General features: G+C 43.9%; 2 protein-coding genes across 2 annotated transcripts in view; both read right to left on the minus strand.

The window, feature by feature from the left end:
• The window catches only part of CENPI (centromere protein I), a gene marked incomplete at its 3' end in the record, with an annotated part of 39,223 nt that extends 35,526 nt beyond the window's left edge, over positions 1–3,697 (minus strand). Inside the window, exons 1-4 of the mRNA XM_082488452.1 lie at positions 3,495–3,697; positions 3,061–3,198; positions 1,963–2,081; positions 725–832 (exon numbers count right to left, since the gene is read on the minus strand). Coding sequence (XP_082344578.1) covers positions 725–832; positions 1,963–2,081; positions 3,061–3,198; positions 3,495–3,693 — 564 coding nt within the window. The 5' untranslated portion in view covers positions 3,694–3,697. The remainder of the gene's footprint in view (positions 1–724; positions 833–1,962; positions 2,082–3,060; positions 3,199–3,494) is intronic.
• Positions 3,698–8,242: 4,545 nt separating this feature from the next.
• TMEM35A (transmembrane protein 35A) lies at positions 8,243–11,769 on the minus strand (the record flags this gene model as incomplete). The annotated part of the gene is made up of 2 exons (XM_082488229.1): positions 8,243–8,813; positions 11,650–11,769. 2 exons carry the CDS (start codon positions 11,767–11,769, stop codon positions 8,427–8,429), a joined length of 507 nt encoding a protein of 168 aa, XP_082344355.1. The 3' UTR covers positions 8,243–8,426.
• Positions 11,770–11,847: the final 78 nt, after the last annotated feature.

Consider the following 11,847-nt stretch of genomic DNA (forward strand, 5'->3'; position numbering starts at 1 on the left):
ACTAATGTTAACCTAAAACCATTAAAAACTTGGCAAGAAATATAACTCAGAACCTTGGGAACTTTAAAAGTCTTAGCCACAAAATATCCTAAACTGAAAGAATATTAACAATTTCATATCTAACATGACTGCCAAGATGATCTTAATATGAACTGAATCCACACACTTCAATATTTCAGCACCCAGATTTTACAGTTGCCAGTCTCCCGATTGATTGTTCTCATTTAAGCTACATTTCTAATCAATTAAGTAGAATAGCATTTAGTTTCTCACCTTTAAATAAACATTGGGTAAAAAGGAAAAAACCTTTTAAAGCAAGGTATGCAAGTCAGTTTCTCCACAGGAGTGGGAGACTTCAACCGTGCATCTGATGTCTGACATCAGAGGCAATCCCAGAGACTGCAGCTCCAGTTACTCTTGGGAATTTAGACAGAATATACTGGCACTCTGCTTGTTTCCAATAATTGCTATTCTGCATCACATGTTTAACCAACCAGACCATGGCACTGAAACTGAAATAATCCTACAGTACTTCCCTGTTTCTAAATGTAAATTACCCAGCAATCTTAGAATGCAAAAAGAAAAAAGGAAAATAAATTCCAGCCATCAGAAAATGGTCTCTAACCAACAGTTACTCCAGACTAATTCTAGCATTAATATGCATAGTACTGATGAACATTTAGGTTTATTTTGTCAATTCCATATATTCTCCAGCTCTCCTTACCATCTTCTCATCTTGCAGCAAGGAAAAGAAGAAACCATAGAGGGCATGAAGTTGTTCCTTGTGATCAATGAAGTCAAACATTGTGATCAGCCATCTTAAAAAAAGCAGCTGCAGATAGGAAAAAAGCCATATTACATTAAGTGATGGACAAAAGCAAGACAGACCAATCACTAGCCAATTTAAGAGACAATTATTAAGGATACATGCCACTCTCAAAGACAACCAGATAGCTACAGATGAACAGAACAAGGATAATTCAGCTGTTGAAGAAAGCCTGACAAGAACACCGACTGCTATATCAGAATGGAAAAAGTAGTCCAGTTCTGAGTATGTGCCCCTCACTACAAGAAAACATTGAGGTGCTGGAGTGTGTTCAGAGAAGGGCAATGAAGCTGGTGACAGGCCTAGAGCACAAGTCCTGTGAGGAGTGGCTGAGGGAACTGGGGTTGTTTAGTCTGGAGAAGAGGAAGCTGAGGGGAGACCTTATCCCACTCTACAACTACCTGAAAGGAGGCTGTAGTGAGGTAGGTGTCAGTTTCTTCTCCCAAATAACAAGCAGCAGGACAAGAGGAAACAGCCTCAAGTTGCACAAGGGGACGTTTATTTTGGATATAAGGAAAAAAGTTTCTTCACCAAAAGTGTTGTCAAGCATTGCAACAGCTTGCCAGTGGAAGCAGTTGAGTCATCATCCCTAGAGGTATTTAAATGAGATGCAGACATGCTGCTTAAGGACATGGTCTAGCGGTGGACTTGGCACTGCTAGGTTAACGGTTGGACTCGATCTTCAGGGTCTTTTCCAACCTAAATGATTCTTTGATTCTATGAGGTAAAGCTTTGATCAGACTACATAAAGACGAAAAAGATTGTTTTGCTAACATTAAGTCATGTTGCCATGGCCAAGGAACACAGAACCTAAGGGATATCTCATTGAAATTGGTGAAGAATGCCTCACATTGCTGAAGTATTTCACAGAAATGTTGGTGGAGAAACCATTTCTAAGGAATCCAGAGACACAAGACAAGTAGGAACTGTGCAAATTTCCACTCACGCCTCAAAAGTGTTCCTCAGTTCCCACTGCCGTTCCAGCAATGGGTATCTCTGGCAAGCTGTCTAAGTGATGGTACCTCATGCAAGAACCTTGCACATTAAAACCTCAGGATTTTTGCTTCCTGAAAATAATCTCTCATCATCACCCCCTGTGCAGAAGCAATAACTACTGTAAACATCTCTTAAGTTACCTGGACGTTGCCTGAACATTTGCTGACACAGAGCCAAGATACAGATGAAACCACAGAATTTTCTGGTATTACTGAGGCTGGAACAAGGCTCTTCAGTAAACGAGTATTCACTGTATCAGCTGGAAAATACAATTTAAAATAAGATGGTGCTCATGTACCAGGTTATTTAATATGATTTTGCAGCTTAGGTCAAAATTCTCTCTGCACAAGATTAGTCAGAGCGTCATTGCTTAAAGTAACAGTGCACAATAGTCTAGTAGAGACTTACCTATACCTCAAAAAAAAACTATGAGAAATATTTTTTTCAGCTTTAAAAAAATAAATTATAATATCAAGTATTTTAGTACTGAAATAGCCTTCAGACGCTTGGCAAGACAACCAAAAGTAACACAAATTTCTAGTAATATTAAGCAACCAATTGCTTCAGCAAAGACTATAGACAGTTAGCCAAACATCAGCAAGTTAGCATTCTGGAGATAAGCTAGTAATTTTAAATCAAGAAAAGCACTAGAATACTTGTGTAATGAGGAAAGAATCCTGTGTGCTCCTCTTGTGTAGGAGGGATGGGAAAGTTTAGGGGGTTTGGGTTTTTTTTTATTGAATATTTCATTATTTATAAGTATAAACTGTGGCCACCATTTCTAAGAAAGCAGCATGAGGACTGACACTGTTGAATTGATTATTAGAATGACATTTTAATTTCAGCAAATTTCACTAGTACAACTACATCCGTTTGTTCAATTATTTTGATCTTAGGCAAAAGAAATCTACATAAACAGTTACAACAAGGAAAAAACACACGGTTGCTAAGGACATGCTTTAAGTCTTTCAGAGACCTGCAATTACAAACAGAGGAAATATGGCTTGGTACAAATATTTTTTGAAAAGCTTAATTTTTCTGGTTATCACTCTCCTGTAGCAAGGATTGAGGTTATTTTTAGCACGAAGTCAGAAATTACACCAAAGCACACCAGAAAAAGTAATTTTACGCTAAAGTACCTAACAACACAGTCACCATAAACACAGTCTCGAGCAGGGTTGATTAGAAGGGAAAGAGATATTCACAGAAGACACACTAGCAGCATATAAACATTTTACCGAGTTTGCCATTGAGTGCCACTTTTAGCAATACATCAAATGCTTCAGGGGGTAACCCTCTTTCCAGGGCAATGCTTTCCACAGTAGTCAAGTGTTTCTGCAGAACACTGTTCTTTTTCAGTGAAACACGGTCTTGAACTAGGAAAAAAAAACAGAACCAAACACAATAAACACAAGGATGAAACAACTTCTGAATGGCAAGTGAACTGTCTTAAACTTCTCTGAACTGTCCCAACATATATTCCTTTTTGTTGGGTTCTTTACATAGTGACAGGAAGGGGAAAACCTTTTAAGACATTAGAGAAATTTTACAAAGCTCAGGCATTAAAGAGGGAAAACACCAGGTAAAATTAGGTAACATTAAAATTATTGTTATTAAGAATTTAGTTGTTATATTTTCAATCCTACATAGCTAACCTTAAAACTGCTCTTACCTTTATCAAAGTAACTCAAAGCTTCCTCAAGGGAGCCTTGATTGCTGTCATTTTTCTGATCTTTAGGAGATTGATGACTCTGGACACTTTTTTCAGGGTCAATTCTCCCTCCTTTTCGCCATGCAGAGAGATCAGTTTGATGGTTGTTTTGAACTTGCCAAGCCTGCTTTGGGGTCTTAGAACTCCCTCTTCGCTGCATCTTTTCAGACTCCCAGCTGAGACTGGAGAATTTTACTTATGTCATGTGGGTTTCAATCCTTCATTATGAAGAGGCAAGAAAATAGATCAACGTCCAACAGTTGAAGAACATCAGAGCACCAGTTCCCTGCAAGGAAAGAAAAATATATTTTCCTGACAAACGGATTTTAGACAGATCCTGCATAACATAACAGAGTAACTTCAGAGGAAATCATTTAGAGCCAGCCACCTAAAAAAAAAAAAAAATCAGACAATATACTCAGAAGATACACAGACAACAGTGTATCAAAATTCCATTCTTTCTTTCATTAAAAAATGGAAGAAAAACCACACAAGTAAAAATTAACAAAAACTCTTTTCGAGTTAAAAATTATCTGATAGAATTTATATAGTATTTTGATTCAAAAATTAACATAACCAGAGAGTTAGCAACAGACAATCAACAATTTGCTTCTGAGTTTATTTTCTCCATTATCAGCTTCATTACTTCTATTGTGTATTACATACACAATACTATGTAATCAGTCTACAGGTCATGATTTCCTGCAAAGTAATGCACAGACTTTAGAGGATCACATTCCAATTTTACAAAAATTAGATTCTTCTGTATCCTTTCTACCTAGCAGGTAGGACTGAAAAAAACGTATGAAATTTCGGTGAACTTCCAAGCAAAGGACAAGAGCTACCAACACCGCAAAACTGCCTAGCTCTGGGTGAAATACAACCATGAAAAGTGGCATTTTCTCCTCAATAAGCCAGAGAGATCAACCTTTTGTCCACAAAATGTGCAATTTTGCTACCATTTCCTGTATTTCATAGAGTATGCATGCATGTCCCTGGATTGCTGGAGCCTATCTTTTGCTTCCCAGCTTTTCTGGCACAATAAAACAGAATTATTTTCAATTCACACTCCCTCTTCACCTCGTGCTTCTTTATGATGTTAGAATCATCCCTGTTTTCCTATAGGTTTGTCACTAACTTCCATGTGCAGCATACCAAGAACATATCTCTGGCTAGCTATGTCAAGGTCTCATCTGAACCACGCACTGATATAAACACACAGGGCATTCTTACTTACAAATGAAATCTACTGATTTCAGGTGAAATGTACTCCCTCAGTATTAAAGGGCAACACCAAGCACATCAGGACTCCCACAAAGATGCCTTGCATGATGGTGACTAACAGTATCTGAGATGCTTCAAAACAGCAAAGATTCCTGATAGCAACCATACTGTGGTTAGCTGGACTGGCACGTAAGAGTTGCAGAAAACCCTAGAGCTGGAATGTTGCTGGTTGCACCTCAAACCACCTGAGCACACTGTAGGTGGTTCAGGAAGCAGATCGAGCTGACAGCCCTTGGCTACCACACTCTGAAGTACAACAGCAGCTTTCTCAGATTCCTTTGCACCCACTCTACTTGTTTTGTTTGTTTGTTTGTTTGTTTGTTCCTTTTGTCTTGCAGGAGTTCTACCAGAAAGGCTTGGTGAGGAAGAGAGGGCCACCAGACCTTAAAGCGGAGCTAAACAGAGAGGCCGAAACACCAGTTCTATCACCAGTTACTAACAGCGAGCCCACCACTGCACAGTTCTTCAATACTAGACGCTTCCACAGGCACACTTGGCATGAACACCCCTTCCCTCCTCCCCAGCCGACGCGCACACACACACACTTCTCCCCTCAGTTCCCGCAGAGGCCTTTGTGAAGCTCCGGCCGCCCGACGCGGGGAGCGGCTCTGAGGGAAAGGAGGAAGCCGCGGCCTGCCCGGGCCCGGCGGCTCCGAGGTCTCAAGAGCGGCGTCGGCACCCGGCACCCCCCCCCCCCCCCCCGAAGGAGCAGCGACCCGGGGTACGCTGCCTTGACTGCGGCCCCCACCACAGTTACCTCCTCCTGCTGCTGCCACCGCCTCCTCCTCCTCCAACCGCTCCGCAGTTCAAAACCCCGCGCTACGGCTCGCGCATGCGCACTGCCTGCCACGCAACGCCCCGCCTCCTCCTTCCGCGCATGCGCACTGCCCGCCACTCAGCATCGCATCCTCCTGCGCATGCGCGACGTGCTGCGACTGGGAAAGGCGGTGCTTCCGCCCCGTCCCGCGGTTCTGAGCATGCGCAGTCGGGCGGAGGGGAGATGGCGGTGGGGGGGCGCCGGGTCCGGGAGTGGGTGGAAACCGAGCAGGGCCCGGTATCCGCAGTGGCCCTTTCCATCCCTCTTCTAACAGGCAGGTGGGCCCTGCGGTGGCGGCGGGGTGGCAGTGGTGAGCCCTCAGCCCGGTAGGCCGCAGCCGGGCACCTTTGTGACAGACACCCCGCCCCAGTCCGCTGCGCCGGCGCCGGAAGGTGCCCTCCACGGCCGCAGCGGGATGAGCGCGGCGGGAATGGAATTGTGGGCTTGGAGATAAAGGGAAAAAAGAAAAGGGCAGGGGAAAAAAAAATATTGGAAGAGTTAATTAGCGTCGTGGTCTTACAAAAGCACTAAATCAGTTCTTGTCGCCTTATCACCTCTAGCAAGCGAAGATGACTGGTAGCTTCCAAAAATAGTTTCCTAATGCTGGGGGGCAATGTTGGAGGTCAACCCATTATAGATAAATACAGAATTCTTGTTATTGGACTCTAACTGGAGTCTTGACTTCATCTGTAATAAAGAACATATAGCCACCAGTACAGATGAGTAAGTCATAATGTTGCAAATGTGAAAAGAGGGGGACTTTTTTCAGAATTCACTTACAGCCTTTTTGCAGGGATAAGTTTTGCTATGTGGAATATTTTACATTTATTATTATGGCATCTATACAGGTGTTGGTGAAGAACAGTACAAAAGACAAATGCAAAGACTTGTTTCCAGAAGTTTACAAAGTTAGATGCAGACGTGAGAGGCAGCTGGCTGAAAGGTTGCAGCAATTCAGTTGTGAGTATTTTGTGGAGGAACACACATCATGGTGTGGTTTTCAGTTGGTGATATTTTTATTTAGTTTTGAATTAAAAAGTGATTAATAGCTCCAGTCAGGGCATGGTAGATGAAGTGTCATTTGGGAAATAAATTCTGTATACGTTTGGGATGACCTTGAGGTAGCCTGTAAAGACAAGAGATTGTCTAACAAAGGTGGCTTGTTGGTAGTTTCCTTTGTTCAGGGTGCACATCTGACAAGAGATAATTAGTCATTCTTTGGGGCTCTAGGAGGATTTTTCAGCATATATATGTTTGGGACTACATCTGTTTCAGCAGCAAACTTAAGAAGAAACTGGATATACTGCATATGAACATCATCAATTTTTATAGAGATATAATACTGACATTTTACTGGAAAATATCTTTTCTCACTGCCACATTGTACTGAAGCAGAAATTTATCTGAAACTGTTTCATGAAAATGTTTAAACATCTCTTTCAAATGCCTGTGGTTATCAATATATAGTCCAGTAGTGTTCCAATGGCTTCCATCCTGTGTCACCTTGTGTTTCTCTGAAATTCCCCTGACGTGATTCTGCCCGTTTTTGGTGCAATGTTTGAGCAGAGAAAAAATATTTTCAGATGTGTCTCTCAAAAAAGAAATTTGTTTCTGTCAAGACATTTTTCTCCAAACTTCAAAAAGTTTATTTTCATGAGTAAGAAAATAAGGAAAAATTGAAAACAGACAAACATCAAGAAAAACAAACAAACTCAGAGGTAACACATGCTTCTTATGACACTCTGTAAGATTCCAGATACAACACACAGGGATTCAGGTTCTGGTGACAGAACTTCTCTCAGCTCACCGGAGCTGTATATGGGATGAACAATGAGGTACCTGGACATGTTCAGACCCTCATCTATCATCAATAACTGACAATTCTATGAAATTGCAGTAGTTGTGGAAAAAGGGATTTTTTTCTTGCAAGGAAATAGGGAGCATGATGCTATTTGCCAACAGCAGACAGATATTTTGGAGTTCTTTGGGCAGTTCTGCTCCTCATCCCCTCACCAGGGATTCTTACTCCCTGCCATGAGGGGTAAAGAGATGCCATTTCCTCATGTGAAGCAAGCAAAAAATGAGTGTTATCAGGCCATTGTCCCAGTTTTAGAGCCTCTGTGAAGTGTGGGAATCGAGGAAGATTCAAATAGGGCATCATATGTTTTCCCTGTACAACCAGTCCAAAGAAAGGACCGGGCACAGAGGTGGCAAAGGCTAAGGGATCCCTCTCTCAAACACAATAAACAGCACTGTTATGCTTGGTAGGGTCCTTTCCCCCCTTGACTATGGAAAAGGACACATAGATTTCTGTATAGGGCTGCACAAGCCAGCACAGGGGCACTCTGGTTATGTTCTACCCAGCCGCTGTTGCCGAGACTGCCACGTAGCAGCGGTGCATCCGGGGTAGTTTTCAACTGTTGTGGGGCTCAGGGCTGATGCTTGGGGACTGATCTCCCCACTGCAGCAGTGCCGAGTTAGCATGAGCACCTGCCCCAGTCTTTGCCCGCGCTCTCAGGCTGGTTTTGCAGCTCCTGCGGAGGCCAGCGCTATTCCAGCCAGGCTGCTAACTGCCTCCGAGCTGTCCTGGTGAAAGCCAGCTTGTATTTTTATACATGACATGGCAGCAGCAAAAGCAAGACTACAGTGTAGACATACCACGTGTCTCTCAGACCCCAAGTGCAACTTTATTTAGACAGACAAAAAATATAAATACGTAAATAAAAACCAAATTTTCTGGGTGATTTTGGAGAGAGCTGCCTCGAGGGTCCGTATTTCTCGCACACACTCAACTAGGATACCTTCATTTTGCCTTTCTCAGGAGCTGCTTCATGGATGAGTGGCTGCTCATCCCCATTCACTGACAGGATCCTCTTTTCCGGTGGCTGCTCCTCAGGCTGGCGGGCAATCAGCAGACGACAGGTAAGCAGGATCCCAAAGACTAGGGCATGGGCATAACGCTTGAGTGGATCCCCCACTAGCTGGTGGAAAAAGAGCACAGCCAGCACAAGGAGGAGGAGGAGAAAGTTGGCCACGTCTTTGGGGCGACCAGGCACCAGTGTCATGACAATGCCACACGCCACTTCTAGGGCACCAATGCTCTTGCGAAGAAGGATGGAGCTGACTCCCATCTTCTTTAGCATGGGGAGGGCCCGCACGTAGCTTTTGTATGCTCGTTTCTGAAATCAAGCAGTAATAGCACAGAACACCATAACGTGAGAAAGCAAAGACAAAGCTGATGTGCAATATGACCTAAAGATCCCCTCAATCATCACACGACCCTCTGGCACAATATCCAATCTGTACCCCTAAAGCTTCTGTTGGAGGGATGTTAACACCTTCAACCTGCAATTCCCCCTTTATAAGCTGTTGTCTCCCCGATGGAAAACAGTTCTGCAACCTAGCACCCATCTTTGGAGCTAGGACCAGGCCAGGTGTATCTTCTCCTGAAATCTGAAGTTACAATGGCTAGAATTGGCAATGCAGAACCATGTTGTTAAAAAAGCACACACCTGTCTAAGAGTAGCTCGGCCTTTATAATTAAATAACACACCAAGTCCCTGCAAAGCCAAGGCACAGCATGTAAAAACAGAAGTCTCTTTCTACCTCAAAGCAACTTACTCTGTGCCAGTGTCTGTGTACAGTCTTAGCATGGGACTGTACATCAAAGCTGAGATTCACCAGCCCCATCCTGTGCTTACATACCTGTATGATCTTTTCTTTCCTCAGGTGAAAGCAAGCTGACATCTGACATCCTTTTCTCCCTGGTTTGTGCTGGATTTAAAAGCAGTACGAGTTGCAAGACTCAGCCTCCTCACATGGCTGCCTCATTCTTTCAGGGAAGAAACAACCTCTGTCCTTACACAAATTTAGGTTCTTGCATTTGAACATTAGGTGCTCGTAGGCTTATTGGTTTTGTTCGGTTTGGTGGTTTGTTTTTTTTTTCAGTCAAGTATTTCCTCTTTGTTTATATTGTAATAAAGCTCCTAGTTATTGGTGACACTGAAATTATTACCACTTACACTTGAGTATACTATCCCTGCAGATATTCTCGCCATTGTGTTTTCTGCTTTCCGATCAGGGAGAGGGAAATGGAAGCCAAATCTCTGGTACACAGTTGTTCAGCTCTCACAGGGGCTGATTAGATTGTAGATTGACTTCCATGTAATTTTGGAAACATCCGCTACAGGCACACAGAACTTCCTCACTTCTCTGTAAATTTTGCTACTTCCTTCTAAGAGGAGCTTATACTTCACATGTGGAAAATATACAGCATTGTCATTTTTGCTACTAAGTAATTGAAGAACTCATGACACATTTGCTCTGTATGCCTTGTAAGGATGCATTTTAAACCTTCAGTGAATAAAAACTCTCCTCATTTTTAAACAGTTGTGAAAAATACAGCTTTATAAAGAGATGTACTATCAGCATGTCCTAGACTACTTTGGTATTTTAAGTATTTTGATAGACAAACTAGTGTGCCTGTTCTTTGCTGAATGAAAAACTGAAAGTTTGGTGTTTGTAGGTAGGTAACAGAGGTTCTGTATTTGCTCAGGGCTTATTGATTGCCAAGATCAGGTTTTCATTAACCTGATTATGTTAATGGAGTTATCACGTAACTCTGTGATGTGACAGACCACCCTGGTATGCAGCACAGCAAAAGCAGGAAAGCCTAATGAGCCATTAACATGTTACAATACGGGCTATTAAGAATGACGGTGCTGTGTAATACCCGAGTGCCTCTGCTTTCTCTCTGTAAAAACAGAGATCAGTCCTACCTGTAGGCCTGACTCCTGGTAAAGCAGAAAGGGACAGAGAAGCAAAATATTTTACAGAGCAAGGATTTTGCAATGCTCCTAAAGTCTCAGTGCTTTTTTCTGTCCCTTATGTAGTAGAAGCTTAAGAGCTTTGTTTTCTGGGCACTTTATCTCAGTCTTTTGCTCCTGAGTTACTTCTTGGTGATTCTTCTCTGTGAGATCCCTGTGCTGGGCTGCAGACGAGGCGCTGCGATTCAGATGTTATTTGAGAGCTGAGGAAAAGCAGCTGGGCAGGTGGAGCAAAGGGAGAGAACAGAATGTGCTGGAAACTTCCAGCACTATTTTTTTTTTTTTAAGGGGCACAAAAATTATACCAACGCTTTTCAGCCGCTGCAATAAATATAACGAGGAGGAGGGAGGGCGGCAGGAGAATAAGCAAACACAGACAAGGAAGCAAAAGGTGGCAGCCGGTGCCTGGCCTGCCTGCAGCTCGCAGCCGGCAAAGCTCTGCAGCAGGGTTGGCCCTGGTCAGAGAAGAGCACAAACCAGCTCACCAGCTGGGAAACACACACGGTGACTTCTCCTTCCTCTCCTCACCCCTTTCCCAAGAGGAGGAGAGGCTCATTGCCAGGCCAAAAAGAATAGTAAAGTGACTATTAATAATACCTTCTTCTGCCAGCTAGGAATCTCAAAGCATTTTACGGCCACGAATTAATCCCTGCACAGTCTGGTGAGGCAGGGACAGTCAGTGTCATTATCCTTGCTTTAAAGCACAGAATTTTGAGGACGATCATCTGGCTGCCAAAGCACGCATCTGCTTTTCCTACCCCCATCCAGGAGGTAGGTATTCTCCCCGGGATCAGCCGTAGCCGCCTGCTAGGTGTCTGGCACTTCTTCAGACCTTGCTTTCCAGAGACCCTCGCGTCCCCATCTTTTTGCAGGCACCGCTGTGCTGTGCTTACCCCGTTCTCCTCGCCTCCCCCACCCATCCGTATCCACAAGAGGATATCCTCCATGGATGGGCTCAGACAGAGCCCAAGCGAGGACTGCTAGGATATCCTCAGCGCTGCGTATTATTTGTTTTTCTCCGTGTCCGTCAAATAAGGAGACAGATAAGCTGCTTCCCTCTCCCTCCCATCGCTCAGGGCTCCAGAGCGGACACCCTCCGTGTATCCCACTGCAAATGCTGCTTCTGCCGCAAGGTTGAGGGGCGAGAGCCCTAATGCGTCTCCCTCCATGCTGCCGCTGCCGTACTCACCATCTCGTTGTAGGCATCCCTGCTGAGCCGAGGGGTCAGTTTGATGGTCCCCATAAAGACGAAGAAGAGCCCCAGGGCCACCGAGAGGGCGATGATGGTGATAGTCCTGGGAGATGCCATGGAGCCGCCGGCAAGCGGTCCTGGGAACCGGTCCTAGCGAGGCCTTCTGGCTCCGGCTGCCAGCCCGGGCGGGAGGTA

Source organism: Vanellus vanellus (assembly GCF_965231255.1).
Source record: "Vanellus vanellus genome assembly, chromosome: 10".
NCBI lineage: Eukaryota > Metazoa > Chordata > Aves > Charadriiformes > Charadriidae > Vanellus > Vanellus vanellus.